Raw genomic sequence first — 27,711 nt, 5'->3', positions numbered from 1 at the left:
CAGAAGCAAAGACAAGTTGGATGATACTTCTACAGACACTGTACTGGAGACGGCAAGGATTGTGTCTTTTTTTTTGTCCTCTTCTTTTTTTTCCTCCCTAATCACATTCATTATTTTGTAGAAGAGATTGAACCTATATTTCGGTATGGATATGCAAATCTTGAAAAAAAAAAAAACAAAACACATGGCTATTCCTCTCAAAACATACAGCAACCTTTACTGGGAAAGGGCAATGAGCAAGGCTGGGCATGCTAAAATAATCATAATTGTATTTCAATCTTTGGAACTTAAACAGTCCTTCAGAAGGGTCAGGAAGCAAACGTTTCATCACGAACAGATTATACTCTGGTTTTACTTTCTTCTGCAAGATTTTATGCAACGTCAGGCATGACAAGGAACTGAGAGGGCAGCAGAGAAACCCTCTGTTAACAGGAGAGACATACCCTCATTCAGCAGAACTTTTCCTTTTTCTGAAATGCCACATTCCAAAGCCTAAACCAGAAATCTCCGAAGTATTTTCTGTAAGTATCAGGTTTTGTACAGAGGAACACAGGCACTAATTCCCGTGCTCACAAGCACAGTAGCTGATGCACCCACACAGTCTTAACCAGGCTCCAAGCTTTGGTTTTTCTCTCTCCACAAAGGCCATCTCATAACAGGTTTTCCACTTGTTTGTTTAAAAACAAACAAACAAGAATACTCTCCCCTTCCTTCTCTCCCTTTTGCTACTTATATCTGACCTCTTCTTTTATCATCGCCCCTCTAGCAACCTTCCAGCGCTCCCACGTGCCCCAGGCGCTGGCCTGGCCTCTCCGTTGACCATCACCTCTTCTCGCCACCCAACGCCTCTTTCCCTTCATATTTCCCGCTGCTCCACCAGACCCCTCTGCCAAGACTCCCCGTCTGCATGGTTTAAGGTCACAGGGGAGTGCTGCCAGCATGCGCTTAAGAAAGACGTGGGCTCCTGCTTTACTATTTCTTCTGCAGCACCACACTTAGAGCTCTGATTTGGGGCATGACAAGGTATGTAGCAGCAAGAGAAGCAGCTGATGCCTCAAGTTCAGCTGAATTCAGCACTCCTGATTACAAGGGTGGCCCCCATCCTCCCCCACTGCCCCACTTGCCAGGATTTAACTCTTACTCTCGGGCAGGCAAAGGGAAGTGCAGGGCAGGAAACTGCCCCGGTGGAGGATGCACCAACTTCCTCCTCTTCCTCCCAGCTTCATCTTCAGACGGAGCAGAGAAATCAGAAACCCAGCTTAGGAGGGATTATTAATGGTAACAAGACTAAAGCAGGAACTGGAGAGAGGCCTTGATTTCAACAGGAAGAACTGAAGAAATGTCCTCTTCACTGGATTGTTCAATGCTTCCTATTAGCACGCTTGAATTAGACCTCCTAGTAAATATAAGGACATGGGAAGAGTTTATCGCTGGTTTTGTGGGGGATTAATGGTAGAGCTGGAATTAAGAGTCCAAGCCTTTTAAGTCTTCTCCAGTGCTCAACCAACTGGACAACACTGTATATGCAAGCTTAAAATGGCTGTCAATGGCATGCTTCTCTGCTGCTTACCAAACACCCACCATTCTTACTTCTCTTGTGGTCAGAAAAAGCTACAGAGAGGGCTGAAAGCCCAACAACAGAGGGCAAGGTTAAAAGGAAAGCCTGAGCCCGAAAGCCAAAGCTCTTTGCATTTTTGGTTCTGCAGTTGCATACACAAGACTCTACTTAACGCATTAAAAGACAAAATATCGCCATCACTGTGAAACCTCTAAGAGCCTCCCTTTTATGGCAGTGCTCACGGGCAACCAACAAATGCATTTCACGAAAGCCGAGGGCATGAGCAATCTGACCAACATGTACGTATGAGAGCACTGGTTCACATCCAATACAGATCACTAATGGTCAAAAGCACTACCATGCCGGCGAGGCAGTCACCCCAGCTTTTGTGGAGGCAATATTTGACCAGTTCGCTCACTGGTATTGTGACTATGACAACAGATTGGGATAGGCACAGTAAAATTCACACTTGCTCAATAGATGTAAAAAGATTTTTGGTACCAGCTTCATCATAGAATCATAGAATGGTTAGGGCTGGAAGGGACCTTCAAAGGTCATCTAGTCCAACCCCCCTGCAAGGAACAGGGATATCTCCAATCTTCATCAAAGGACAACAAAAGAAGTCCATGCCATGCTAAAATCCAAGACGTCCTGAGTCAAACTACATCACTGAGAAACTACAATCTGAGCACTTAGGATCAATATTAGGAATGACCAAGCATTAGGGAGAAGGAAAAGAACCACCATTAATTTTAAACATTTCTTTTCAATAAAGTTTTCTATTAGTGACACGGAAAACGAAGTAAAAGCTTTGTACAGTGTTTGAACTGTGGTTTGGGGCCGATTTTGAGAACGGTCGTCTTCCTGCAGAGACACAAAGTTCCAAAAAGTGATCACAACCCAAAACAGCCCAGACACAGAGCCCGTGGAGCGGCACCGGCTCCACAATCTGAAGACAGTTTCCCAAGCTGTTTAAGACCAGCCTGAAAAATGAACGCACACACATAAAGGTGGAACCAGTTTAAAAAAACAATTCTAATGGAAAGCAATGAAGCAATAATTGTACACCGGGCAGTAAACAGCTACTCACCAATACGCCTACTCCTACCAGCATGTCTATTAGTTATCATATACAGTGTCCCAAGCTAAACTGTATATATAGCCATGCTGACGAACACAGTGAAGGGAAATGAGCTGTGCTGAGCAATAACCATCTCCCCACCCCCAGGGGAATTTCAAAATCAAGCTCCATGTGCACCTTACACAGAAGAGAACTAACATTCAGGGGCGTGCTTCTTATAACCCTAACGTGTCCTGAACAGGAGAGCTTTTTGGGAAGCATCAATACTAAAGGCAAATGTACAGAACAAATGAAAACAGGGTAGAGATATGCAAAGGGGGGGGAGGAATCAAGCAGGAAGAGGAAACTTGATCTTAAGGCAAAAGGAGATGAGACATCAATGAACGTAGGAAGAGCCAGGCAGGGCAGAACACAGAACAGCAGCAGTCTTCCCACCCCGGCTCCCGGGGAAGCAGGAATACCGGGCAGCCTAAAAGCCCTGAGTTTCCAGCAAAACAGAACAGATCAAACAAATGACAAGAACAGACCTGCCTGTTTGGACATTAGCACTAGTTTCTGGTTGAATTAAATCCACTATTTGTGAGTAACTGTCTAAAAAAACTTTTTCAATTCCAATGAAAGCAGCTGCAAACAGGAAGGGATAATATCCTGTCTTCTACTTATTTAGTATCTGAGAGGCATCTGCTGTGCTCTGAACTCCAAACCAGCTGCTTTCTGCCACTGCAACACAAGTCACAGACTGTTGTACCAGGCCGAGAAGTTCAGTGACTCAGGTTTTTCAAGACATTAGGCATTTTTAATTAGTGAGTTGTAATGCAGACTAACGTTGAGCAAAACTGGTTTAATTTGCATTTAATTACAGCAGTAGATCAAGCCACACAGGTCTGGCATCAATTTCAATAGGTGAAACTAATGAATACTCAAGGCGTGCGAGAGAAACAGGAATTTCAGCTAAGTGAAAATTTCAGTCCCTACAGACAAAGACAAGAGATGGTGAGAGAGCAGGCAGGTATACTCCAAAGAAACATAGGAAGCAAAGTTTTCCATTTTGACATGGCAAAACTACTTGGCGATCTAGGTAAAGGAATTAGATTCATAAATTATGTGGAATCAAGAGCGCAGAATTGGATACACAGAACTTTTATTAATAATAATACAACTATTATTAATAAAAAGACTTTTTTTTTTTTTTTTCAGGCTGCCCAGGGAGGTGGTTGAGTCCCCATCCCTGGATGTGTTTAAGAATAGGGTGGATGATCTACTTAGCGATATGGTTTAATGGGGATTAGGGATGGTTGGACTCGATGATCTCTAAGGTCTTTTCCAACCTAGAAATCTACAAATCTATGAATGAATCTATGACATGGAGAAAGTCACCGGACTAAAGCAGAAAAAAATCCCAGACTGCAGGCCAAAACCCACATTAATCTAAACCAGCCAAGTGCCCTAACTCCCAGGCTACAAAGCCCAGGAGGCTTCTTTCCCAATTTCTTCCTTTCTGGTCCCATGACCTTCACTTCAGCAGGAGGGATGGAAAGTGCTGCTATTTCGCACCAGCCCAGTGACTGAAGGCTCGTGCACTCTGCCTGCCTTCAGTCTGAAGAGACCACTTAATGAAAAGTGCCCATCGTTGTCCTTAAAGAATTAAAAAAACGAAACCAAAATCCAACAAAAAACCCGCCAGCTGAGTTTAGGCATTCAGGGTTACGTTGCAAGGTAGGTTACTGGACAGCAAGTCCAGACTCCCAGCCCAGAACCTCCCAAGGACATAGTTACACATGTATGATTTTAGAGTAAGCAAATGCCATAAAGAGCTCCTACCAGGATCTTTTACTTCTTCACAGTTATCTCAACTTGGCTCATTTCTGTGATCACTTTGGTGCTGAGCTAGCACATTGCAGAGAGGACAGAAGCTGCTAAGGTGGGTGCTGCCAAAGTGAACGCACCATCATCCTCCAGCACGGACATTACTCCTAATCTTCTGCCAGAAAGCCTCCCCTTGGACCAGCAGGCTGAACTAGCACTGCACCTTCGCTAGACCTGGCCCAAGGAGCCTGCAGCAACAGCAGGAGGAGAGGACAAGGGATGGCAGCAACCTGCAGTCATGCAGATTAGGTGTCACCCGGCGTGGTGGGCTGAGCCCATCCACCAGCTTGCTGCCACCATCAAAGGTAGAATTCATGTCCTTCCCTCTCTCAAGGCTCAAAATGCATCTGGAAGAGGTCTGGAACATTTCAGCGATGCCTTCTTCCTGCTAATGCCTCCCCATACACCACACCAGGCTCTTCCGGTGTATTAGGCATGGCTGGACAGGTTATGCCAGGGCATGGCTTAGACACTCCAATAGACAAAACTTACTGAAAAGACAAAAAAGCCAGTTTGAACCAAAAATCAGCACAAACTGAAGTGCACTGTAGTTTTATACAGAGCACCACGTCAATAGCTAAGCACACACATGGTACATCGCTCTGTCACATCGCATCAGACAGGGAAGATTTGTTAAAATATTATTATTTATAGAAATAATATTTATTTTATTTGTTAAAATATTATTATTATATGTGAAATAATTATTCTGTTTGGGAACAAGCAGCAATATCATCTCTTATACTTTAGGTCAAAACAATAAGAGTTAAAACATAAAACCCCCTCACAACCACTGCACCAACTCTCTTTGTTACTGTTCCAAAAATCCCAACTCAGTCTTATGAATTCGTTAGATCCTTGCAGGCAGCTCCAAGAGAAGCTGCTGACACCGGTGTAGTGACAACTCTCCAGCTTGTGACTGGGAGCAGCTGGTGCTACCTCCCGCAGCCCCGCGACGCGGGCTCCAACGTCGGCACCGCCGGAGCCTCTCTGCGCTCCCTGTGCCGCTGCGCTTCATCGAGTAAAGTGAAAAGCCACCTAGAGAAAAGCTTGATAACAGCCACGGCTGGGAAAAGAAAAACAAACAACAACAAAGAAACGTGACATCACAGGCAGAGGAAAGAAAAAGCAAACTCAAGAATTTTCAAAGCTTTCTACTGATAGATGCATAAACTAAAAATAATCGAGGCACCTGCAAGCAGCAGGCACATGCTTCATTTAACAGGTGATGAAAGACATTTATATTATTTGTATGAAGGTACAAGGCTTCGTCGGCAGCAACGAAACCAGAAATAGAACATTTGTTATCAATTCTGTGCTTTAAACCAATACCTCACTGTTTTTCTCCCTCCTATATTTTTCCTACTGGCTTTTTTTTAAACAAGATATAATGACTAACAGATGTTACAGCAGTGCAGTCCTCAATAAGTGGGTAATTAACAGATGAAAGTTTAGCAGTTGTTTCCAGTTACAGTCAGATGAGCTGTACACGCCTCATCCCGTAAGTGAGGGAAGGGGATGAGCAAGCCAACCTCCACCCCCGTTCCCCACCATAAAATGGGACACAGTGGTACATACTGAGCGGGACTTGGAGATGCTGAGATAAAAAAAGGTGTTGTCTCCAGGATTTAAGAATTGCAAATATTTACAATACTTAACTTTGCCAAAAACTTAAGTATATTCACTACAATTAGTAAAGTTGATTAAAAAAAAAATCAGTACTAGACATCTAATATTGACCAGTGAGAAGTACATATTATACAGATTCATTACAGGTTTTTTGTAAAACCTTGTGCCTTTTCTATTGTAAATAAAGCTTGTGAGCAAACTTCTGAAGCTCTGCTGATCTTCAAAACGTAATTTATTTCCTACAGCGTAAACAAACGAACAGAACTACATGCAGGACATGGAGGAACTGCCACGTATGAAGGAGCACAATGTATGGCTTCACATAACCCTAACCCACTTTAGTTGCTACTCCCACTACTTGATAGCTGTCACAGTTTTCGGTGCTGCTTAGCTAACCTTAGAAATATGCCAACTGGGGCTTGTTTGCCAGTTCTGCTTCAGGGTTTGGTGTCAAAAACATGAGTTGCAATCATAAGAACAAGGAAAAAAATATATAAAGCAAGGACAAGCTTGGCTAGTCTTCATAATTGTTCAGCTGAACTTTAATTATTGCAAGAATAAGACCGAGTGCCTCAAAAGATGACAGATGAAGAGTGTCGTTCCATGGGAGTAAATTAGAGTCACACCGTCATGGCTGAAGATATAACTATCATCATAAACACATGGTGCTGAGATATTCACGGTTTCAGAAATAAAAAAGTATTACTTTGGGGAATTATATTACCCAGAAGATATATCAGCTGGCAATAACACGAATGACTCTGTCTAGGAGAACAGGCCACACATGCTTATAGATAGTAAGAGGCTGAGAAAGAGGTTAATAAAACTCAACCTGTAATTTCTGAATTACTTTTGAGCTAAAAATAATGGTTTAACTATTTCCTTTTGAGGGAGGCAGGCGTTGGAGAGAGTACAGTGTGCTTTATTTTAAAGACTGAGGAGAGTAGGAAAAGTTTTGGTGGTGTGTGTTTGTGGGTTTTATTTTTAAAAAAAACCACCCTAATAAGATCAGATCTACAGTGGTGAAGTTAAGACAATAAACAACTATCTAATGGTATTTAATAAATAAAAAATCTGGTTTAGATTAATGCATTTATAAACAGACACTGATTTATTTTTTCCTCTCAACAGTAGACGATCAACCCATAAGCTGAACAAAAATCCTGAAAATATACACATACTATTAACCGCCAACAGAGTTAACAATAGTCCAGTTCACTTTACTCGAAATCATTTATTAAAGAAAATATGAAGCCTTATATTTAAAGACTTCAGTATTTATTGTATCCCTTGGGAGTGGTTACAGAGAGTTGAACTACATGCCAACTTACACCAAAATAACTAAATCTGTTTTCATTTCACACTTTGTGTTAATTCTCAGCAAATCTGCACGTGCGCATTTATTTTGGAATCAGATACTTTCTTTAAAATGTTGCCGCTGGCACTGAAGAGGTGGGAAGAGGTTCTGCCAACACCGAGTGGTCATAAAGCGACGGAGGGCCGGCCAACAAAGTACCAGAGCTGGCTCCCAGCTGATGTTTTTCTCTCCAGTGCCACCAAAACCAGGGGCTGCTCTAACTCACGCCAACTGGCAGCAGCCCCAAATGGCAGCGTTTGGCCACGCTTGCTCAACTCATTCCCCACATTTGCTCACCAGGAGCTGCAAGGTGCCCCACGCCTGTCCCATGCCACCTCCATGCCAGGCAGGGATTTTGCCTATCCTTCTGTGGAGTCACGGGAGCACTTTCTTCAGGTCGTTGCTTCTTTTTTTTCTGTGAACATGCACACCAAGACAGAAGAGCAAAAAGTAGATGACTTTTTAAATGAATTCAAGTGTGGACTAATGTGTCTTTCCTCAGCATAAAAAAAAAACCACCACACACGTGATTTTTCAGAGCTTTATAAACTCCAGTTCTGTACGACATTTGCCTCCCTGAAATCTAAATCTGTTATAACATTGGGACTTAGAGCTCAAAGCCAGTGGAACCACTACTGCTTCACGGCTTCAATGATGGTGCATTTCCCTCCTCACTTCTTGGTACTCTGCTGCATATCTAACCACAGAATCATACAATAGTTTGGGTTGGAAGGGATCTCCAAAGATCACCTAGTCCAACTCTCTCCTGCCACGGGCAGGGACATCTTCAACTACCCAGGTTCTGATATGGACCAAGTAAAACACTACAGCAAGAAGCTACTGGTCACCAGCTGAAGGATTTCAAAAGCTCCATCTTCCCCTGCAACAGAAAGGGCAGCACTGCCTAGCATGATGGACTGCAGATGTGGGCATCCTTAAAAACACCAAAACACACAAAAATGCTGCATTACAATCTTACACTGGCAAAAATTCTCTTAGTTTTTAATAATTATTCAAGCCCCATTACTATAGCATTCCAGTATCTCAAGGTCTGTGCTGTGGCCCTCACTGCAAACAGAATACCTACCCCAATAAAAATTCCTACTCCAGTAAAGTTTGCTGGTATTCTGTTTCTAAAGAAAACAGAATACCAGCAAATCAACCAGCTGCGCTTAATACCGGCCACGTTAGTCAGCTGAGCACAAAGAGATTAGGTCTGATTTTGTCTTTATTTCCACCAACACTAAGATCTTCCTAGCATCCCAGAAGAAACCAGTCTGTAACTGAAGCAGGTGTGGTCCCACCAGTAGCTTACTAGACCAGTCTGTCTGGAGGGCCACTTCTTGAGCAGGGAGAGCAAGGGGGACTGCTGTGAGCTAGCACAGAGCTGCCACCAACATGGAATGCAAGGGCCAAGCTTCTCCTGCCACAGCTGGGCACAGGTAATTAAGACCTGAGAGCCACCACTGCCATGTACACCAGACCGAAAACACAGTTGGCGTGATACCATTCAAGAAGTTGGCCAAGTGAGGGAGAGAGCCCAACTCAAGGGAACACAACCGTGGCAGAGCATGCCATACGGAGTAACGCGAGTATATGGAGTAAGGTGAGCAGCCTCATCATTAAAAGCTTTTTCGGAGCTAGTAGTGAGTGAGAAGAGCACAGGCAAGATAAGCACAGGCTGTCTGCCTATCTGGATTGGAGATCTCACACTTGCGTGTGTTCAGGCATGCTTTCCTTCACCACAACAAATGTTTTACTCTATTTCCTTTACCCCCGAGTAAAGAAACTGTTCATTTTGCCCGTCCCCGGCATAGAGCAGGCACAGGGCTCCCAAGTCAACACTGATCTCAGCGCTCCGGTACGAGAGGTAACCCCCTCCTGCCCCCAACCACCTCAGAAACGCTACACCCTTGCAACCTCCATTTTCAACCAGAACCAAAGAAAACTCCTAACTTCTTCTCAGCCTTGAAAAGAGAAGACTTCAGGGGGACCTAATAGCTGCCTTCCAATACCTGAAGGGAACCTACAGGAAGGCTGGGGAGGGACTTTTTACAAGAGTGACCACTGACAGGACAAGAGGAAATGGGTTTAAGTTGAAGGCAAACAGATTTAGATTAGATCTTAGGAAGAAACTCTTCAGTACGAGGGTGGTGAGACTTTGGAATAAATTGTCCAGAGAAGTTGTGGATGCCCCCTCCCTGGAGGTGTTCAAGGCCAGGTTGGATGGAGCCTTGAGCAGCCTGGTCTAGTTGAGAGGCGTCCCTGCCTATAACAGGGAGGTTGGATTAGATGATCTCTAAGGTCCCTTCCAGCCTATGCCATTCTATGATTCTATGATTCTTCTATGATCTTCAGGTAATACTACAGGTATCATGAACCTTGAAATTTAATTTTAATTTTCTATACACGCTGAAAACTTCCACACATTCAGCTCAGCATTTCTCCATTTCCAATTTCCGGATTGCCAACAAAAGCACTCCAAAACCTTTGGACTCCAAGTAACCAAGAAAAAGCTTTAATCATCCTGCTGCCAAAAAAAATATCCTTATTGGGGTACTCAGAAATAGCACCCTATCATACAATCTGAAGTGTATTATAGCAGATTTTCACATGTAGCCCTTGGAATTAGGCAAACACCTTCCAGTTTAATATTTTTCACTTTTCAGTCTTAATCTAATTTCTTTGAATACACTCAACTTTCGTTCTGCCAGAAGCATAAGGAACAATTTATAGCAACGCCTCAAATTTTTAAATCAGTGGGAGTTAAACTCAAGGCCCTAAAAAATTCTAGACCCTATCTTTATCTTGGGAGCAATGTAAAATATTTTTTCCCCATTAGCACTTTCCACGTCCAACATTTCAAAAGCCACTGCAGACATTTGCATCTATCATTCACAAACTTTTTACTGGGAATCCTTCAGAGATTCATATTACATAACTCAGGTGGGATAAGTATTTGAGAGCAATTAATCATTGGGGTTGTCACATGCACATCTTTTGTGAAGTTTACTTAACCAAAGTCAAAAATCATTTGACTCTTTCCACAGACATACCTCATGAAATAATTTTGGTATGTATATGTACATTACAATCCTTTGCCAATTTATGTGGCAAAAGCATTTTTCGATTTCTTTGCACAGGGTAGTTAGAATTAATCAAAGTAGGGGTTTTGAGGAAGGCTTTTCAGAATTGTTGAAGCAAAAGGAAAGATTTCAGCCCAGGAATTAACCAGCAGAGCAGTGAGAAGGCTGCCCACACAAGCCGGATTTGAAGGAGCAAGCATGAACCACGGTGTTGCAGAGAGTGTCTCTGGGCACGCATATAGCCAAGCAAGTGAACAAGAAATGCAAGACACCTTTGGACCATTGCAAGACTGATCATTAGAGAAGGCACTTTTTGTGGTGAATTTTCCTCGTGCACCAAAATGAAATGTTATAATGATAATAAAAATACTGATTTCATATAATGCTGGGGTGAAAAGCAATGCCTTGTATTTAAACGTCTACGGAATGTTACAGGGAATAATGTAATCGTTTTCCTTTATCATTACCTTAGTCTTAATCGTCACAATCAGCACAAGTCTGCAAAATACCAGGCACTCCTACTTCTGTCCTCTCATATCTGGTGGATAGGTTTGGCCACAGATGCTCTATTCATCAAAGCCAAAGTGATCAAAGCAAAGCTCAACAGAAGGCACGCCAATTCCAGCCAGATCGAGCTTGTGCAGCCTACGAATTGGAGAGTAGTAGCTTAATCCATTGGGATATCCTCTTTCACCAGGAGCAAGATGCAGGCTCTGACACTAGCTTACTTGGATGTGCCACTTCATCTTTCCGAACTTTGTCTTAACTGTAAAATGGGAATTCTGTCATACTCAAAGCTTTTTTGACATCTATGAGTGAGAACATCTCTTAGTTATAGCTATGGCCAAATCTACACTGTGGCTCACTTGGAAACATCAGCCTTCAAAGAAGGGATTTTGCTCTTCCATTTAAGGATTTTATCTTTTTTTTTGATGGTGGTGGTATTTTCACACAGAGGTTTCCCAGTTCTTTGTGCATCAGTACATTCTTCTGCATCCACAAATTATCACAGAATCACAGAATGGTTTGGGTTGGAAGGGACCTCAAAGATCATCCAGTTCCAACCCCCCTTCCGTGGGCAGGGAAACCATAGGATCTCATCCACAGCATTTTAACCTTTTTGATTTTTTACTTTTTTTTTTTTTCCTAAAATTCACTACAGCAAAACAAGTGACACTTTTACCCTTCCCTTTCATCTGCGTTGGTTTTTGGGTTTTTTTCATATACAAATAAAACCCCTACTGGCAACAGTAAGATAACACACACGAGAATCTACCTTGACTGTGAGATGGCTGCAGAGGGCAAAACTTCATTAGTTCAATGGGACTGACACCTGCCTCATGCTAATTTTGTTTCTTTTCAATCCATCCCTTTCCATTTGTGCCATCTGTTCTTGTAACCACTTTACACCTCTTTCATTTACAGCAAAACAGATTAATTAATTAATTAAATGCAAAGGAGACATCAACTGGATATGACAGCACAGGTAACCATGTTTTCCCACTTTTTGATCTCGGGACACCCCAGACCACTGGCAGAAGCCCAGCTGGGAGCCACAGTGCCAGCTGACATAGCACCACTCGCCCCACTACTGCTCTTACACCATGTTCATTACCAAAAATTAATAAAGCTTGATTAAAAACTCAAGGGCGATCCTTTCTAGGAGGAAATCTGTTTTCAGATTTCAATATTGCAAAATCCATCTTCCAGAGCATTCCTGGCTCTACCACCATTTCAGCTGCTTCTTCCACTGCTGGTAAATCTTTCTTCTCCCAAAACAACCCCCTTTCTGTTTTTATAGCATTTCAGTGAAGAACAAGGGCTAATCTCAGCAATTTTGCAGAAACACAAACCTGTGATAGCTAGAGCTACTGAAATCAATGAGGAAAAGCTGGAAGGGGATAGGGTTCGAAAAGAGATTTTATAAAAGAATAATTTAAAAAACATATGACAATCCACACACAAAGCAAGCTGTTCGCAGAGAGAAGGTAAAAGGAATATAATAGCATTTCCTAGGCAAAAGACAGGCAAAACATTGATCTAAAACAACTGCCTAATCAGGAAACATTGGGGGACAACCCCCTCTCTCCCCAAAAAAGAAGAAAAAAAAAAACCAGCCAAAACTTACCTACACACTCTTCACTTTTTCTCTCTCTCTGACATGTTCACTATTATAAACACACTCCGAAAGTGCCAACCTCAGCATTTTTAACTCCTGAAGCAAAAGCTCTTCCCTACAAAGACAGTGCTTCAGTCTAACTAGGGATGGAGCTCCGAGGATGTGAGCATGGGGGAGGGAGACTTCAATATTACAACCCATCCATCAACCACTTCTATAAAGCTCTTTTGTTCCAAGTTCACACTTAGCAACTCAAGGTCAAAACTGATGGTGGAAAACGTAACTCGTAAGTCAACGCAGACTTTCACCCTTCCATGTCTTCTTGACCTTAAACACAAACAAGAAACAGGCAAAAAGAGACTATAGCCACACGATCTACCGTTTGGACAAAGACAATCAATTGTTTTCATCTGGTGGGGGCTTTTGGGGTTTTTTTGTTTGGTTTGGTTTGTTTTTTTTGTTGGGGGTTTTGGGAGCTGGTTGGTTGGTGGTTGGGTTTTTTTTGGGTTTTGGTTTGGTTTTTTGAGACAGATACACACAAGGTTTTATTGAAAACACCACAGGGAAAAACTAATTGGTTTAAAAAAACCCAACCTTTTCCTCTCTGGTAAAAAACAAAGGAACACATCTCTTAGCCTTTGGCTTTAAGAAGTCCTGGGTCAGACGTGAGCAGCCTTAACAAAGAAGAAAAATAGTAGGCATTAAGAATAAAAAGCAAGGGTTTCACTGCAGCAGAGAAAACAGGATGTATTCCGCCGCCTGTAACTATTCTCCTTAGAAACATAACAGGGAAAAAAAATAAATCATTCATTATGCTGAAATACTTAAGGCTAGACGTCTCAGTGAACCCCATATTTGTGAGGTTCCACAGCAGAAAGCAATAGAGGTGCCAAATACCTGAGATTACAAGTTTATCCAATGGATATTTCCCAGAGGTGCTGTAACAAAAAAAATCAATTTACATGTACAATACAAAGATGGTGTAAGGCAAGAGAACTCTGACACAAAACTGTGACCTAGTATTTAAATCTCTTAATTTTAGGATGATCTGGTAGTCTTTAGAATTGTCATCCCAAAACTTTAAAAAGTTTTATTCCGAGAGCTTACATGTAACATCTTTCATATGGGAAAAGTCCTGCCAAGAGCTTTAAATATAGCTTTATTGAATGCTAGTTTGGCATCCTCCATGTGAATTTGGACACTTTAACGAGAGTTTATGAACTTTCATTGGAGAAAAAAAAAAAAAGAATGTATAATAATAGCTTGCCATCCCTGTGTGTAAGTAATAGCTTATGTAAAATACCAGATAATGCTGGAGTCTAACAAAACCATTTTAAAATAAGTGATTTTTCTCCAACAGCTTTTATTTAGCCTTTAAATCACAAGTTTCATTTAAAGCACCATCACGTGTATAAAGTCCTGCCAATTAACTCAGCCTAAAAGGCTGCTTACTTAGGGGGAGGACAGGAAAATCTCTTAATTAGCAGCAACTCAGGATACTGAGGGACTACTTTATTTGATGAACTGCTGCTGTGGACGCTGAAAAAGGCGTTTCCCGTAATTCTCCTTGGAGTTCACTTGCTTGTCCCAAGCAAGGTGAAGAATACAACTAGAAGGTGCCTTTTCTAAGCTGCTTAATAAAGCTCCTGTCGATAAGGAGAAAAAAAAAAAAAAAAAAAAAAGAGTATTGCATTAATGTAAGCTAGATCCTAGACAGTTTCCAAAAAACTAGCCAAGAATCTTTGTCAGAATTTCAAAAAGAAGCCACTGCTGAAATTCTTAAGCATGTAGAAGGGTTGCTCAGGACTCTTCCCACAAACACTGAACGCTTTTCACTCTAACAGACACTGCTGACAGTATCTGTAAGGTGAGACACTGGGAACAGCCTCCACTATCTCCACTAGAGATAGTTTCCATCTCTCTGATATCAAGTTTTTTACCTCGCCTTTCAATAGAAGCAGTAGGTATTTTTGTTAAGAGTACTAAAACTCTTCCAAAGAATCACTGCAAGGTCAGAAGTCCTCAAATAAATAAATATGTGATTTTTGGCTGCTGGCTTTGTTACTTAACTAACACCTCCCTTTATCCATCCTTTTTTCAGATAAACGTGCTAAGTCATTTACCTAAGGCCACAGAGTACCCTAGCTTTCTTGATCGGGTTGTCCATCTTGGGTACAAATTAGCATCCCTCTTGGACAACCTTCCAGTAAGAAGAGTGCATTAGTGTTCCTGCTTATAACGCTTTGACAAGAGGCAATGAGCACAAACTGAAACACAAGAAACTCCATTTAAACGTAAGGAAAAACTTTTTTACTGTGAGGGGTGGTCAAACACTGGCACAGGTTGCCCAGGTAGGTTGTGGATGCTCCATTCTTGGAGACATTCAGAACCCAACTGGACACAGCTCACAGCACCCCAGCTCAAGCTGAGTATACTCCGAGTTGGAAGTTGGATTAGGTGATCTCTGGAGGTGCCATTGCATTTCTGGGATTCTGTGATTTCAATGACCACAAAAAGAGCGTTTACCCTTTCAACTGCCAAGGTTTCAATACATGATCCTTGGTGACTGCTCAAGCAGCCTCGAGAACTTTTCCTTGAAAAGTTTCATTCCATTCAAAATCACACAGTTATAGCCTCAACAACGGCCACTGAGGTGGGGGAGAAATAAAAAACGAAGGTACTACAGCAAACGGCACACAGTTCGAGCATCTTTTATAACACCCGAAGTGGAGACTGTGCTCTAGTGCTAACAGAGATCATGCAGGACCTTCAGTCTGGTCACTTCAGGGTGCAGCTACAGCGTTCATACTGAAACCTGCTATTTGGTGGGATCTGCCTTTTGTCTGTCCGTTACTTTTCCAATTCGGTATTTCTGTTCCATGCTCAGATATTCTGGGATTCTCCCTGGTAAATTCAAACTTTTATCAGAAATATACCCACGCTTTCTCCTGTCTTCAGGATTAAGTTTATTCGTAGTTTATTTTTGCAAGCCACTAATAATAATCTAAATTAAAAACACCATATGTGTATAGACGGTGACGAGGGATAAAACCGACGGAGCACAAACATGCCAAGCTACAGGAGTTCTGATGAAGACAAGCTTTTGTCTATCATGACCTAATTCATTCTTCTACCAGCTGTACTACACAATGCATTTAAATCATTTAAATATTTGATGTGCTCACCTGCAGCACATTATCTCTACGTACAGGGCTACGTGAGCTACTCCTCATCCTACTGGTTTACAAGCTGTAGCTATTTCCAGACTGCAGCAAGTTTCAAAGTTTGTCAGCAAGGTTACTAACAGTAACAAAATGGTTTGCAAGGAAAAAGCTACTGTATTTTGCACGTTGGGAAAAGGGGTGGGAGAGGAAAACACGCTCTGCTAGAGCCACAGGGTCAAACCAACACGCCTCGAAGAGCACTGCCTCCCATGTTAGATACCACGCTCTGCAGAGGGGTCATCACAAATTGCAGAATTCAAGCCAAATTCAGCAATGAGTGGGAGCAGGCAAGATAATAAGCACTGCAGATGGTTTTGGTCTGTGTTACCATCAAGTAGACACAATGTCTCTGTAACAGATACAGAACAAACAGAGGCTTTTGTAACATGACAAACTAAAAAACACCAAGAGCTCTGTTTTTGTGGTATTCTTCACCTCAGGCAAACATCTTGTGGATTTCTAATTACCTGCTCTTCCTCTAGACCTCAAGAAGGCCCATAACTATTGTGAAACTTTGGGTTCTTCAACAGAGATCTTTTCAAACCACACAACTAAATTGCCATCTTCTAGCTTGACTTGTTAGGACTAGACTCTCTTGGAGCAAAGAGCCCCACACTCACATCTGTATTGTGGCTGTGCTAAATAAGTGCTTCCTAATGTTTTAAGGAAATTTGTGATCACAAGAAGGCCAACACCACAGTTCCACCTTCCTCCAGGATAAGCAAGCACAGGCTCCCTCCTCTCCATGCAGTGGACTTCTTGCTGAAAGGCAGCCCTGTCCTACTGCCGGCCACCAAGACAAGGCAGGGCAAGAGAACTGGCTCTGGCTCGCCCTCACCTCATTTTCTCCAGCTTTCCTATTTTTCCTGAATGTAAAGATCACAATTAGAGATTACAATTCTGTATATTTTATAATATAGCTATCACCTAATTATAACTGCGACTGTAATTTCAAAATCAATTATAATAATCTACTTACATTTAAACCACCCTTGTTAAGATCACGCTTGCCTCCCCAGGACGAGGTAAACCCTACACGATGCTACCCAGGATTTTGGCAAGCACGGAGGCAGAGCCACTTCGGCACACACTGCGCAACCGGGGCCGAGCCCAGCTGCAGCCTGGGGTGGGGGGGCCCAGGGCCTCCCCCCAGCCTCTGCCGGACGGCTCCCCGCAGGGCTCGGGCTGCCCCAGCCTGCCCAACAGGACTGCACACACTCCCCACTGCCAGGGGAGCAGCCAGAGATACAGGGAAGGGTGTTGGCCCCACAGAGATCAGTTGCTACACCAGTTTCCCGTATCTGGGCTTCCATCAAGCTCCCGAACACAACTGGTACAAAACCCAGCTGTTCCCCCATTATCGCCCTTCTATTTCCTACCATGCCCATTCCCTACGGCATGCATTCAGCCGTGCAAATCGACTTTTTGTGATAAATATGCTTCTGCCTTATAATACTCTTGATCTTCTATCGCATATGCATGCTATTAAAAAAAAAACCAACAAACCAATAACAAAAAAAAAAGAAAAAAAAAACATCTAGCAGGAGGAACCACACAGTAACTACCTGTCTTTATCTTAATAGAACAACGAAACAATTTCATGAACAAGTTTCAGAAAACTGCATCTAAACTAACACACCAAGGCCTATTATGAACATTATGTTGTTTTCCTTCTCTTTCTCCTTCCTACTACCATGTAGAACAAACTTATTAAGCTCTTTCGCCTATTTAAAATGTTAAAGTTCACAATACGGGGCCTCTGTCTTCCCAACACTACAAATCAAAACAGTGTAAAGGAGACTAGAACCACATATTTCACTGAATTACTATTTATGTATACATTAACACGTATCTTAATCTTACAGAGTGATTATTTCCAGAATTTCTTGGATTTTATTTGCATCATGCCCACAGTAAGTGGGGTGGAAGGTGAATCTTGCTGTGTAATCAATTAAGCTTTGCTTGTGCTATCTTTCTTCTAAATGGAAAATCAAGTACCACAGCTAACAAAAAAGGGAACGTTTTAGATCAGTTTTGTAAGAGCTCGTTCCCATTTCCTGGTATTTGGCTTCTTTTTTCTAACTCAAAATGGTTTAAGTACCTGTAAAGACAATGCAGCTAACAACATTTTGAGGGTTTCTTCTTAAAACCTGAAGATACTGCATTAGCCAAACATCATTTGTTTTTCCAAGCCACTCAAGTGGATTCAGTTACTTTGCATCCACTAGATATCAGACAGGAAGGGAAAGCCAACACCGCTCACTCGGGAGCTCTTCCCTCCCATACAACAGGAACAAAAGGTGCCACTAGAGATAACCCACAAAGCACCCCTCTCAGGTCCTGCGGAGCTTCCCGTAAGCAAACTCCATCTGTCTCCAAAACCAAAACTCACCAACAGAGAAAACAGAAGACAGATGTCCGTTTGCCAGGAGAAAGACTCAAACTTGCTGTCTTACTCAAACCCATGCTGTTGAGAAGGCTTATCAACGCAACAACCAGACACAGCAGAATGTACGTAAACCAGTGAGTGGCAATATTTATCCTACCACTTAGAAGCTGATGAGAGCTCTTCTGTAGTCAGCATTTCAAGACTTAAAAGGCAAAAAACAAAACAGGAGGAGCAAGGAGAAAGAAGAGCGTTGAAGTACAATACGTTAGCATTTAGAATATTCTGAGGAAGTCTCCTGTTTTCATTTTCTACTTGGCCATTCAATCAGAAAAAATAAAAAAAGCCACTGTCACTACTCCTCAATATGCTTGAAATCTCCACTTTATCATTTTACATGAATATTTATTGCTAGTAGAAAAATTAAGTGGCTCGATTCTTCAGCTAGCATCCATAGTTCCAATCCACTTCAGAGGCATCTGTTATAGTCCTAATCTCTGAAAAGCAGGAGCTAAGTTAATTAAAAAATTACAATCTTAGATTAATCAAAATTTGCTTACTTAGACTACAGCCTGAACACAGTAAAAGGAATATCCAATCAACTAACTTAACAGATCTACTGATTGTCAAGATGTTAAATTTCAGATTAAAACAGAGCTGCTTCTTACATGTAGATTATGGAATTTAAACCTACTGGAACATTAAAATGTTCTTTAAGTTCAAAAGTTGTAAGAACTCAGCCACAGATATACATTAAAGTGAATTCCTTTGAGGGTTTTTTATTTCAAGCAATGCCTGGATGCTCTCAATTCCACCACCGTAATGGTGTAAATGGGTTTGCTCTTGATTTACGCTCCCATAGCAGAGCAACAGACACCTCTGCGTTTGGAAGGGAAGTGTTAAAAATGAACAAAGGGACATACTTGGGCAAGATTAAGACTATTGCTACGGTGCTATCCTGTGCCACAACCCCAGCCGGGAAGACCTTACGCTGAGGCTAACACAGAGGGGTATGAAATTGAGGGGTGAGAAGGGGTTGTCATGAGAAAGCCAGAAGCTCCATCAAATTTCCCCTTTCCTGTCTCTGCCTCCCATGCCCTCACCTCCTTCCTCCCAAATCCTACCAACTACCAGGCATGGAGAGAGTGCTGTATTTGAGGAAGGGAAGATGCACAAGGCCAGTTTTATCAGACACAACATGGGTAGTCAGGTGCGGAGCAGACACCGAAACTGTCGCACACCTGGGGTGGGGAGCCAAGACTACTAAAGAAAAGGAAGAAAGGAAAAGTAGAGGAAGGAAAAAAAAAATAATCAGGCCTTAACCTAACAAGCATGTAGACTAGTGGCTCCGACAGGGAAATTACCAAGAGGAGTTATGGCAAAGTAATTACTCAGCACTGGCGCGCTCTGCCTGCCTCCAGACTGCACCGTGACGTCAGCTCAACCGCATTCAGTAAGACCTTCAACATTCATATTCCAGCTAATCATAATTCTCAAACGGCAACAAAATCTCATAGGTACAATGCTGATTAAAGGACAAGAGGCCAATAAGCAAATAAATAAAACCGACCTAAAAGAAAACACCATAATTCACAAATGACAAGGGAAAAAAAAAAAAAACCAAACACGACAGCCTGAAGCCAGAAGAAGCCCTGCCCAACTAAAACACGGTAGGATATAACTCCAAACAACTTCCAAAGTCCACCCACGTTCATCTGTGCTTAACCCACAGGTAGAAAGACATTTTTTCTAGTCTCTGAAGTGGCATGTCATCCAGGCTCTCCGGAGACTGCCATCCAACCAGCAGGCTTCCTAGCAAACCTACAGCTGAGAACAACATGTAATTACCATGTTTAATTGATCTTGTTAACTGTTAGGGTGGACAGCTTTGATCTCGCCTGCTGATAGCTAGTTTATGGCTACGAAAGAAACCAGGACTTTACATAATTGAGAAATAGAAGGAATTAAAAAATGCACATTGAAGGCTTGGCAATCTCCTTTCCTGTTTGTGGTGACAACAGGAAGCCGATAACAGGAACCAAAGCACATGCCCTCATTTATCACATCATTTATTTGAACATGCAGGGGGGGAAAAAAAAAGAAAGATGAGGAAAGGGAAATTGCACCTCCTTCACCCAGAAACATGGAAAAACGCCAGGAATTTCCATAGTGAATCTGGCCTCGGCAACGTTAAGCACAGTATCCCGTGGCTGATGGCAGCCGGCACCAAACGCTTCGGAGGAAGGTGCAGGGATCACTAAGCACACGTGGGCTAACCTGCTCCCCACCCCCCTTGAAAGCCTCATCTGACTCCCCACTCGTTAAAGGCTGGTTTAAATTCCCGGACAGAGGTTTTTGAGGAATTTCAGTGGCTTTCCACGGTGTTGTTTTATGTTTGTTAATAGGTTCACCCCAAAAATGCCTCTTCTGCAGGAACTTCACATTAGCAGCTTAGGAGAGAAGCCCACAAGACCAAGATTACTAGCTTGCGCTCAACCAAGCTGAGACCATGCCAATACTAATAGGAAGAGAACTTCTGAGGATGTTTTATTGTATCCTAAAATATCTAGAACCTTCAAAATAGATCCTAATTAAAAACAACCAAATACAAGTATGTTTAATTCATTAACCACCCCTCCTAAACACTGTTTTCCTGAATGATCAAGCCAATCATAAGATCTACGGAAATAAATGTTCATAGGTGGTGTATAATAGGTTCTGAGCAATGTACAAAGCAGCTCTAAATTTCAGCCAAAGAACGTCAACTGTTTTCAAAACAGCAAGCCAAACCTTCATCAAACTGAATTCAGCTGGAGCTTTGCCACTCAGCAGGACAGCGACTTGGCCCACCATCCCCATGGGAAATCTTTTTCTAACTCAAGACTTTCTTCCTGCTTATTTCAAACGAAATCTCCTTTGGATCAGGTTGAATCTCCACAGATAATTAGTCTTGCACTAGCTAAATAAAACAAGAGTTATATTGCTTCTGAGCAGCAACCTGAATAATTACAACAGGGTAAAAAAGAAAACAGTTTGTTTTTTTTTTTTTTTACCTAGGGGAGCTTAGCAATTAACTGCTTAACATGGTTTGAACTTTGCTGCTGAATCTTCACATTATACATCAACAGAGAGAAGACAAGTACCATTGAGGCATCTGTAGAGCACCATAGCTCCCAAATACTGTTAGAACAGAATTTTTCCCCTGAAAGTCAGTCCTTTCTCACCAAAGCTTCCTCAACAGCATACCATGGGTTTGGTGGTTGGTTGGGTTATTTTTTTTGTCGGGGGTTGTGTTTTCATTGGTTTGGGGTTTTTTTCTAAACCTTTTTCTAATGAAGGTTTCTTCTTGTTATTACAAGATGACGGATACCTTGTACCCTCTTTCCTTACACCAGAAGCTAGAGAAAGCCCAGAAAGTCAGCCAGCCCGTTCATCTCCTGCCTGCTGCTGACACCGTCTCAAATAATGCTCACTTTTGGTGGCTAGGGATGGAGGAGGGGTTTCCCTAGGAATAAGCTGAATAAAGCTTCCTGTTCGGCTAAAGCAGGAAACGTGCTCCAGTACTGCCTTACACACAAAGAGTGGAAAATACTTACTAAACAAAATAGCAGGAGATGAAGTGTAAACTGGATTGTCCTTACATCATGCAGGCGAACAGAAAGCCATACTCCCCACCCCCCCAGCTCTCTTTCATTAAAGCGCTTAAACTGGAAAAAAAAAAAAACACATACATATGTATACGCGTTCTGCATAAACATCAAATGATGATGCCGTGCCTTTAAAACCAAACACTGAAGGATTTTAAACAACAACAACAAGGCTAATTAGGAGGTAGCATTTCCTCCCTCCCACAGGATCAGCTTCTTCTTGTTAGAATAGGAGGTATGACTGGCCAAACCCCATTCTACTACTGGAGAAACCGAACCAGAAGTTGTCATTAGGTTAACCTCCCCAGCCTTTCTCTCACTTCAGAAAGACTAAAAATAAATAGCACAGAAGATGGAAGGGACAGCCTTTGTTGAATCATCAGGATTCACAGAAAGAACAGCAGTATGATTTTTTGCAGAAGTATCTGCAGAGAGTAGAAGACAAACATTAATGGAGAAAATGTCCTTCTTCACGCCCTGTAAAAACAATGACTGTCGAAGGCCTCGCAGCGTTTCCCAAGAGCTGGCCTTGTAATTCACACAAGATTTCTCTGCTGCCATCATATGCCTTTTGATGAGCTCTGATCACTTCAAAGAGGCACTTGTCCTCACCCACCCTGATGGTTAAGAACCGAAAGTGATGAAAAGTACATCACCTAATGCCAGGTCATAGCTACAGATGCACACTCCTGGAAGATGAAAAGCTGTTAGGCAAGTTCGATGGTGTAAACCACATTATGGCAGCTGGATGCTGGAAACATGCAACGAAACACCACGCAGAACAGCAATGCGCATCAGCTTAATGAAAACCTGATGAAAGACTGTAAAAAAAAAAGTACTGAATCTAATTAATTCTCTAGACCTAGCTAGTGCAGTTAAACTAAGGTCACGGGTATTGCATATGGCACTTGAATTTTATAAACCACCTTGAGCCATAAACCACCTCCCACCACCACGAGTTATAAACCAGTCATTGGCCCCAGAGGTACATGTCTCATCGTATTTTGATGTCCCTTCTTATGGCTAAACACTCTGCTCATCATGCAAAGCTCAAATATGTGTCAGGAAAGCATTTTACTAAACTGCCTTAACAATATCCTTGTATTGAAATACAGTCAGGCACAAGTTTCTCAGTTGCGAGACACTAAAAGAATCATAGAATGGTTTGGGTTGGAAGGGACCTCAAAGATCATCTAGTTCCAACCCCCCTGCCATGGGCAGGCACGCCCTCCACTACACCAGGTTGCCCAAAGCCTCATCCAACCTGGCCTTGAACACTTCCAGGGATGGGGCAGCCACAACTTCTCTGGGCAACCTGAAGCCTCTCTACCACCCTAAATGGAAAGCTTAGGCTAGCCAAACCAAACCAGAGAGAGCAGAAACATTCCACTGAACCCCACTGTCAGTGGTGAACCCTGGAAAAAGCAACCATCACTGAGATCGCGTACAACTGAAAGGTACCTTCAGTATCCCTGAAGTACGTGAAACTAAACTCCCCGAGCGTGTGGCACACCAATACAAAATCCTTGGAAAGCAGGCCTCCCAGTTGAAGAGCACGGCAGAAGTCAAGCTACTCTTGGTAGATGACCAGGCACTGGAACAGGTTGCCCAGAGAAGTTGTGGCTGCCCCATCCCTGAAAGTGTTCAAGGCCAGGTTGGATGAGGCTTTGGGCAACCTGGTGTAGTGGAGGGTGTCCCTGCCCATGGCAGGGGGGTTGGAACTAGATGATCTTTGAGGTCCCTTCCAACCCTAACCATTCTATGATTCTATGAGGAAGTGTCCCCCTTGTAAGGGTTGCAAAGATGTAGCACCTACTGCAACGCAGCACATCACTGACCGGTTTGCCACATCAGAAAGTGCTTTCACTTGTGGTGCAATGAATGGATGTACCTGAGCTGACACGTTCGCTACGGAATACCAGAGTGTATGACAGAAGAGAAACAGCAAAGATCATTCCAGACACATTTACCTACTAATACTCCAATACGTACATCTAGGAGCATACGGAACCTACAGACACATGGACACACCGTACAGCCAGACAAGTAAGCACAGTCCATGGCTGTAAAGAATGACTAACTGAAGACAAAGAGCTTTGTTCTGCCTGCTTTCCCTCCCTCACACCCCCACCCATGCTCAGTGAGGAACAAAGACTAATGGATCCCTGTTCTCTGAAGGATACTACATGGAAACTTTACTTTGAAACAAAACGATGATAGCACACAGAAGAAAAACCTCTCACAATGTCAAAGTACGTGCTTTCCCAAGCACCAGGCACATATCTAGAGTATCTGATACCAGCTGCCAGTCTGTAGCTACTTCCCAAGAAGTGGTTGTGACCCAGATTTGAAGTTTGCTAGTCCTCTTCTGATCCTTCCCATATAAGATCATGCTGGCATCACAAAAGTCACCCTGGGACCTTCAGTCCCAAGAGGAAATTATTGTCTGGGGCCCACAAAGAGAACAACAGCCATTTATTCAAGCAGAAATTACCCATGATTTGAAAAGCAGGTGTACAATGTCCAGTCCCCTCATCCCGAAAGCCAGAGCAGAATACTTAAGTCAGCTGATACAACATCATACTGCATCTGCCTGTGCGCCGCAAGAGATACAGTACTTTACAAAATTCTTCCCCACAAGAAAAGGTTTACAAGCAATAAGAATCTAGCAAATGGGAAAGCAATTAAATTTGTTTACAATTCTTGTTGTTTTTACACTCCCACACCAGCAAACAGTTTTCTCCATGAAGCTTCTGTATCTTCAAAAATGGGAAGGAAAAATCCCCCTTGACATTGTTCCCAAACAAAGCCAGCATTATTAAACCATTCTCTTTGTTTTGCAGATATTTCCCTTTAACGCCAGCAACAGGGTTAAACTTTAGACAAGCCTTGACAGCTTGCATTATAGAGATGGTCATGATGTTAACTACAACTGATCATCCCACCCGACCTCCTCAGCCAGATGACAACACGTAGAAAGCACATAAAGACATGTCAATTCTTTTATGTGCAACTTCACATCAACATGCTTAGCCTACACATCAATTCCTTGCGACCAACAGGCAAATAATCTTTCTCTACAAGAAGGCTGTATTTAATACAATGAAAAAAAAAATGCATTAGAAAGAAAACATCATTCAGTCTCACTGACTTATAATAAATAAGATCTTTGAAAAGCAAGTATTAGCAGCAGCAATGCAGTTAAGTAGCAAAATTAAATTTGACAGCAGAGACGCCACTTACAAAAGAATTTAAAACCAAATGGAGAAAGTCAAACATAAGAACTGTGTCCAGTTTGGGGAATTGCAGTGACAAGGGCAAAGGTCATCAAATTAAAAACAATAACAGGCTTAGCTCAAAGAACTGAGTTGTAATAATAAAATTAAAAAAATAAAGCAGTAAATATACAAAGCAATGACCAAGAGAGAATAAAATAACTAAACGTCTGACACATGTAAAATTTCAGGGTTTGCACAGTGCAGCACTAGCCTCATTTCACCCTTCCCTTTAGATGTGTTGCATCAGTGCACGGTAATAACCTGGTCCCTAATTAAAACAGAGATAAATAAATACTGCTTCCTGTCAAGGCATCAATTAATATACCACTGTGCTGCAGGTATCCTCAGTAATAAACCATTCTCATTTCAAGCCTGACTGCACCACGCCATGCCAAACTAACGTAACTATACTGGCAGAAAAGGATATACCTGTCTTGGTGAGGAAGAAAAATCTCCTTAAGTCTGTCAGGCAGTTACAAAGCACCAAAAAAGTCCAACTGGTTAACACAACACTTTAGCCTAACACTTACAAACCACAGAAATAGCCCTTTGGTAAGGGTGATGATGGCTTCCTCCTTTGGAGGAACCATACACTGAGGTACACCGTAAGGACTAACTCTGCAAAGAAATAGGCAAGTTCCCCACACCCGGTTCATACTCTTTGAATCTTATCTGCAAAAGGCCTTTCTCACCACTTTTGATCATAAACATGCCATTTAAAAGAAAACTATCAGTGGTCTCGGAGCAGCAATCTCGTTTAGGCTGGGCTTACACCTTCCATAGCCACCGAAGTTGCAACGCAGTTCTTTGGATTCCTGAACGTTCCCGATGCACTGACAAAACTAAGCTGATGTTGCAAGCCGTTTTTTCGCTTACTCTGTGGGGAGCTAGGACACCCACAAATGAAACTTCATGTAGGAGGCAGAATTTTTACGGGATCCTTTCTTCAAAGTTGGACCAAGCTCAGAAAAAAACTTTTTCTATAGCCCTGTGTATCTGTACAGTTAGTCGCTTCCCAGGGCCACTTCACGGGCTCAGAAAAAAACTTAACAAGAACCTCCCTCTACTGCCACTACTTAGGAACCCGAGGCCGAATCTCGATCTTGCCGCTTATGAAGCTGGAAATACAAACTTGGGAACACAGAACAGAAGCTCAAGAGAACCGAGAGATACAAAACCAGCTGCAAAGCACCTCCAGGTTTCTATTTACTGAGGTCTTCCCAGGCACATACAAAAGAATTAATCAGGCGTGTGGGCTGAACTGTCAGAAGCCCGGCTGATCCCAAGTCTAGCGCAAACCCAGTATAAACACACAAACCAACCTACCCAGCCCTCCCTCGGGATCACCGCGCCATCTCCCAGCTAAAAACCTCCCCGCGCCGGCAGCGCTGACAGCCAGCCCGCTCCCCTCCGCCCCACCGCAGACACCCTCTGCCCCCCGAATTAGGTTTCTGTCGGACAGAAAACACCAGCAGCCACCGGCCCCGCACGCTGCCACCTCCCTGCCCGGGCGGCAGCCAGCGCCGGAGCCGCCGGGAGTCACCGGGAGAGGGACGAGCAGCAGCCGGCGGGCACCGGCGGGACACCGGGAGCGCCCCCGCCACCTGAACTCGGGAAAAGCGGGGGCGGGGGGGCGGGGGGGATGCTTAAGTTTCCCTCTTTCTTTTCTTTTTTAAACAAATAAATAAATAACGCGAACCCTGCCGCGCAAACCGCCCCGCCACCGGGCGGACGCCCGCCGGCCGGTCCCCCCCGCACCGAGCCGAACCGCCCCGCCACCGTCCCGGGCTCGCAGCGGCGGGGAAAAGGTCGCACTCACGGATCTTGACTTTGCGGTGGTCGAGGCGGGCGAGGAGCGCTTCCAGGGCGCCGAGGCGGCGCTGGAGCCGGGCGTTGCGGTGGCAGAGGGAATCCGCCTCGCTGAGGATCCCGCCGAAGATGTCGCCGGCGCAGCGGGAGAGGTCGGAGAGCTGCATCAGCAGCGACACCAGCGCGTACGAGCTGACCTGCTCCAGCGCCCCGAAGAGCGGCACCGCGCCGCGGCGGCGCCCGCCGCCCCCCTCCGCCGCCCCGGCGTGGTCGCCCGGCGCCGGGCCGCCCCGTTCCGCGCCGTCCCCGCCGGCCTCCTCCAACCTGCACAGCTTCAGCGGCTCCAGGGTCCGCAGCGGGAACGGCATCGCGGCCGGGGGAAGGAGGGCAGCGCAGGGCACGGTGGCGGCGGGGCAAGAAACTAGGCGTCCCCGGCGCAAAAAGTCTTCATCCGCGCAGCGGCCGCGGTGACAAAAGTTCAGAAACAGGAGAGAGAGGGAAGGAAGGAGGGAGGGAGAACAACAACAACAACAAATGAACCGGGGCGGGAGGGCGCTCGGGCTACGCGCTCCGGGGCCGCGGAGCAGAAGCCGCCGCTACCGCCGCTTCGGCGGAGGGGGAGCCCCGCGCGGCGCCCATGTGCAGGAGCGGCCCCCGGAGGCGGGAGCGGC

At 43.6% G+C, this 27,711-nt stretch overlaps 1 protein-coding gene across 1 annotated transcript in view; it reads right to left on the bottom strand.

Annotated features, from left to right (window-relative positions):
* The window catches only part of NHSL1 (NHS like 1), a 190,265-nt gene extending 162,857 nt beyond the window's left edge, over window positions 1–27,408 (bottom strand). Inside the window, exon 1 of the mRNA XM_086632038.1 lies at window positions 27,051–27,408. Coding sequence (XP_086488164.1) covers window positions 27,051–27,408 — 358 coding nt within the window. The remainder of the gene's footprint in view (window positions 1–27,050) is intronic.
* Window positions 27,409–27,711: the final 303 nt, after the last annotated feature.

This window comes from Tauraco erythrolophus, chromosome 2, assembly GCF_009769465.1.
Source record: "Tauraco erythrolophus isolate bTauEry1 chromosome 2, bTauEry1.pri, whole genome shotgun sequence".
NCBI classification, from domain to species: domain Eukaryota; kingdom Metazoa; phylum Chordata; class Aves; order Musophagiformes; family Musophagidae; genus Tauraco; species Tauraco erythrolophus.
This window is presented reverse-complemented; position numbering and strand designations above follow the sequence as displayed.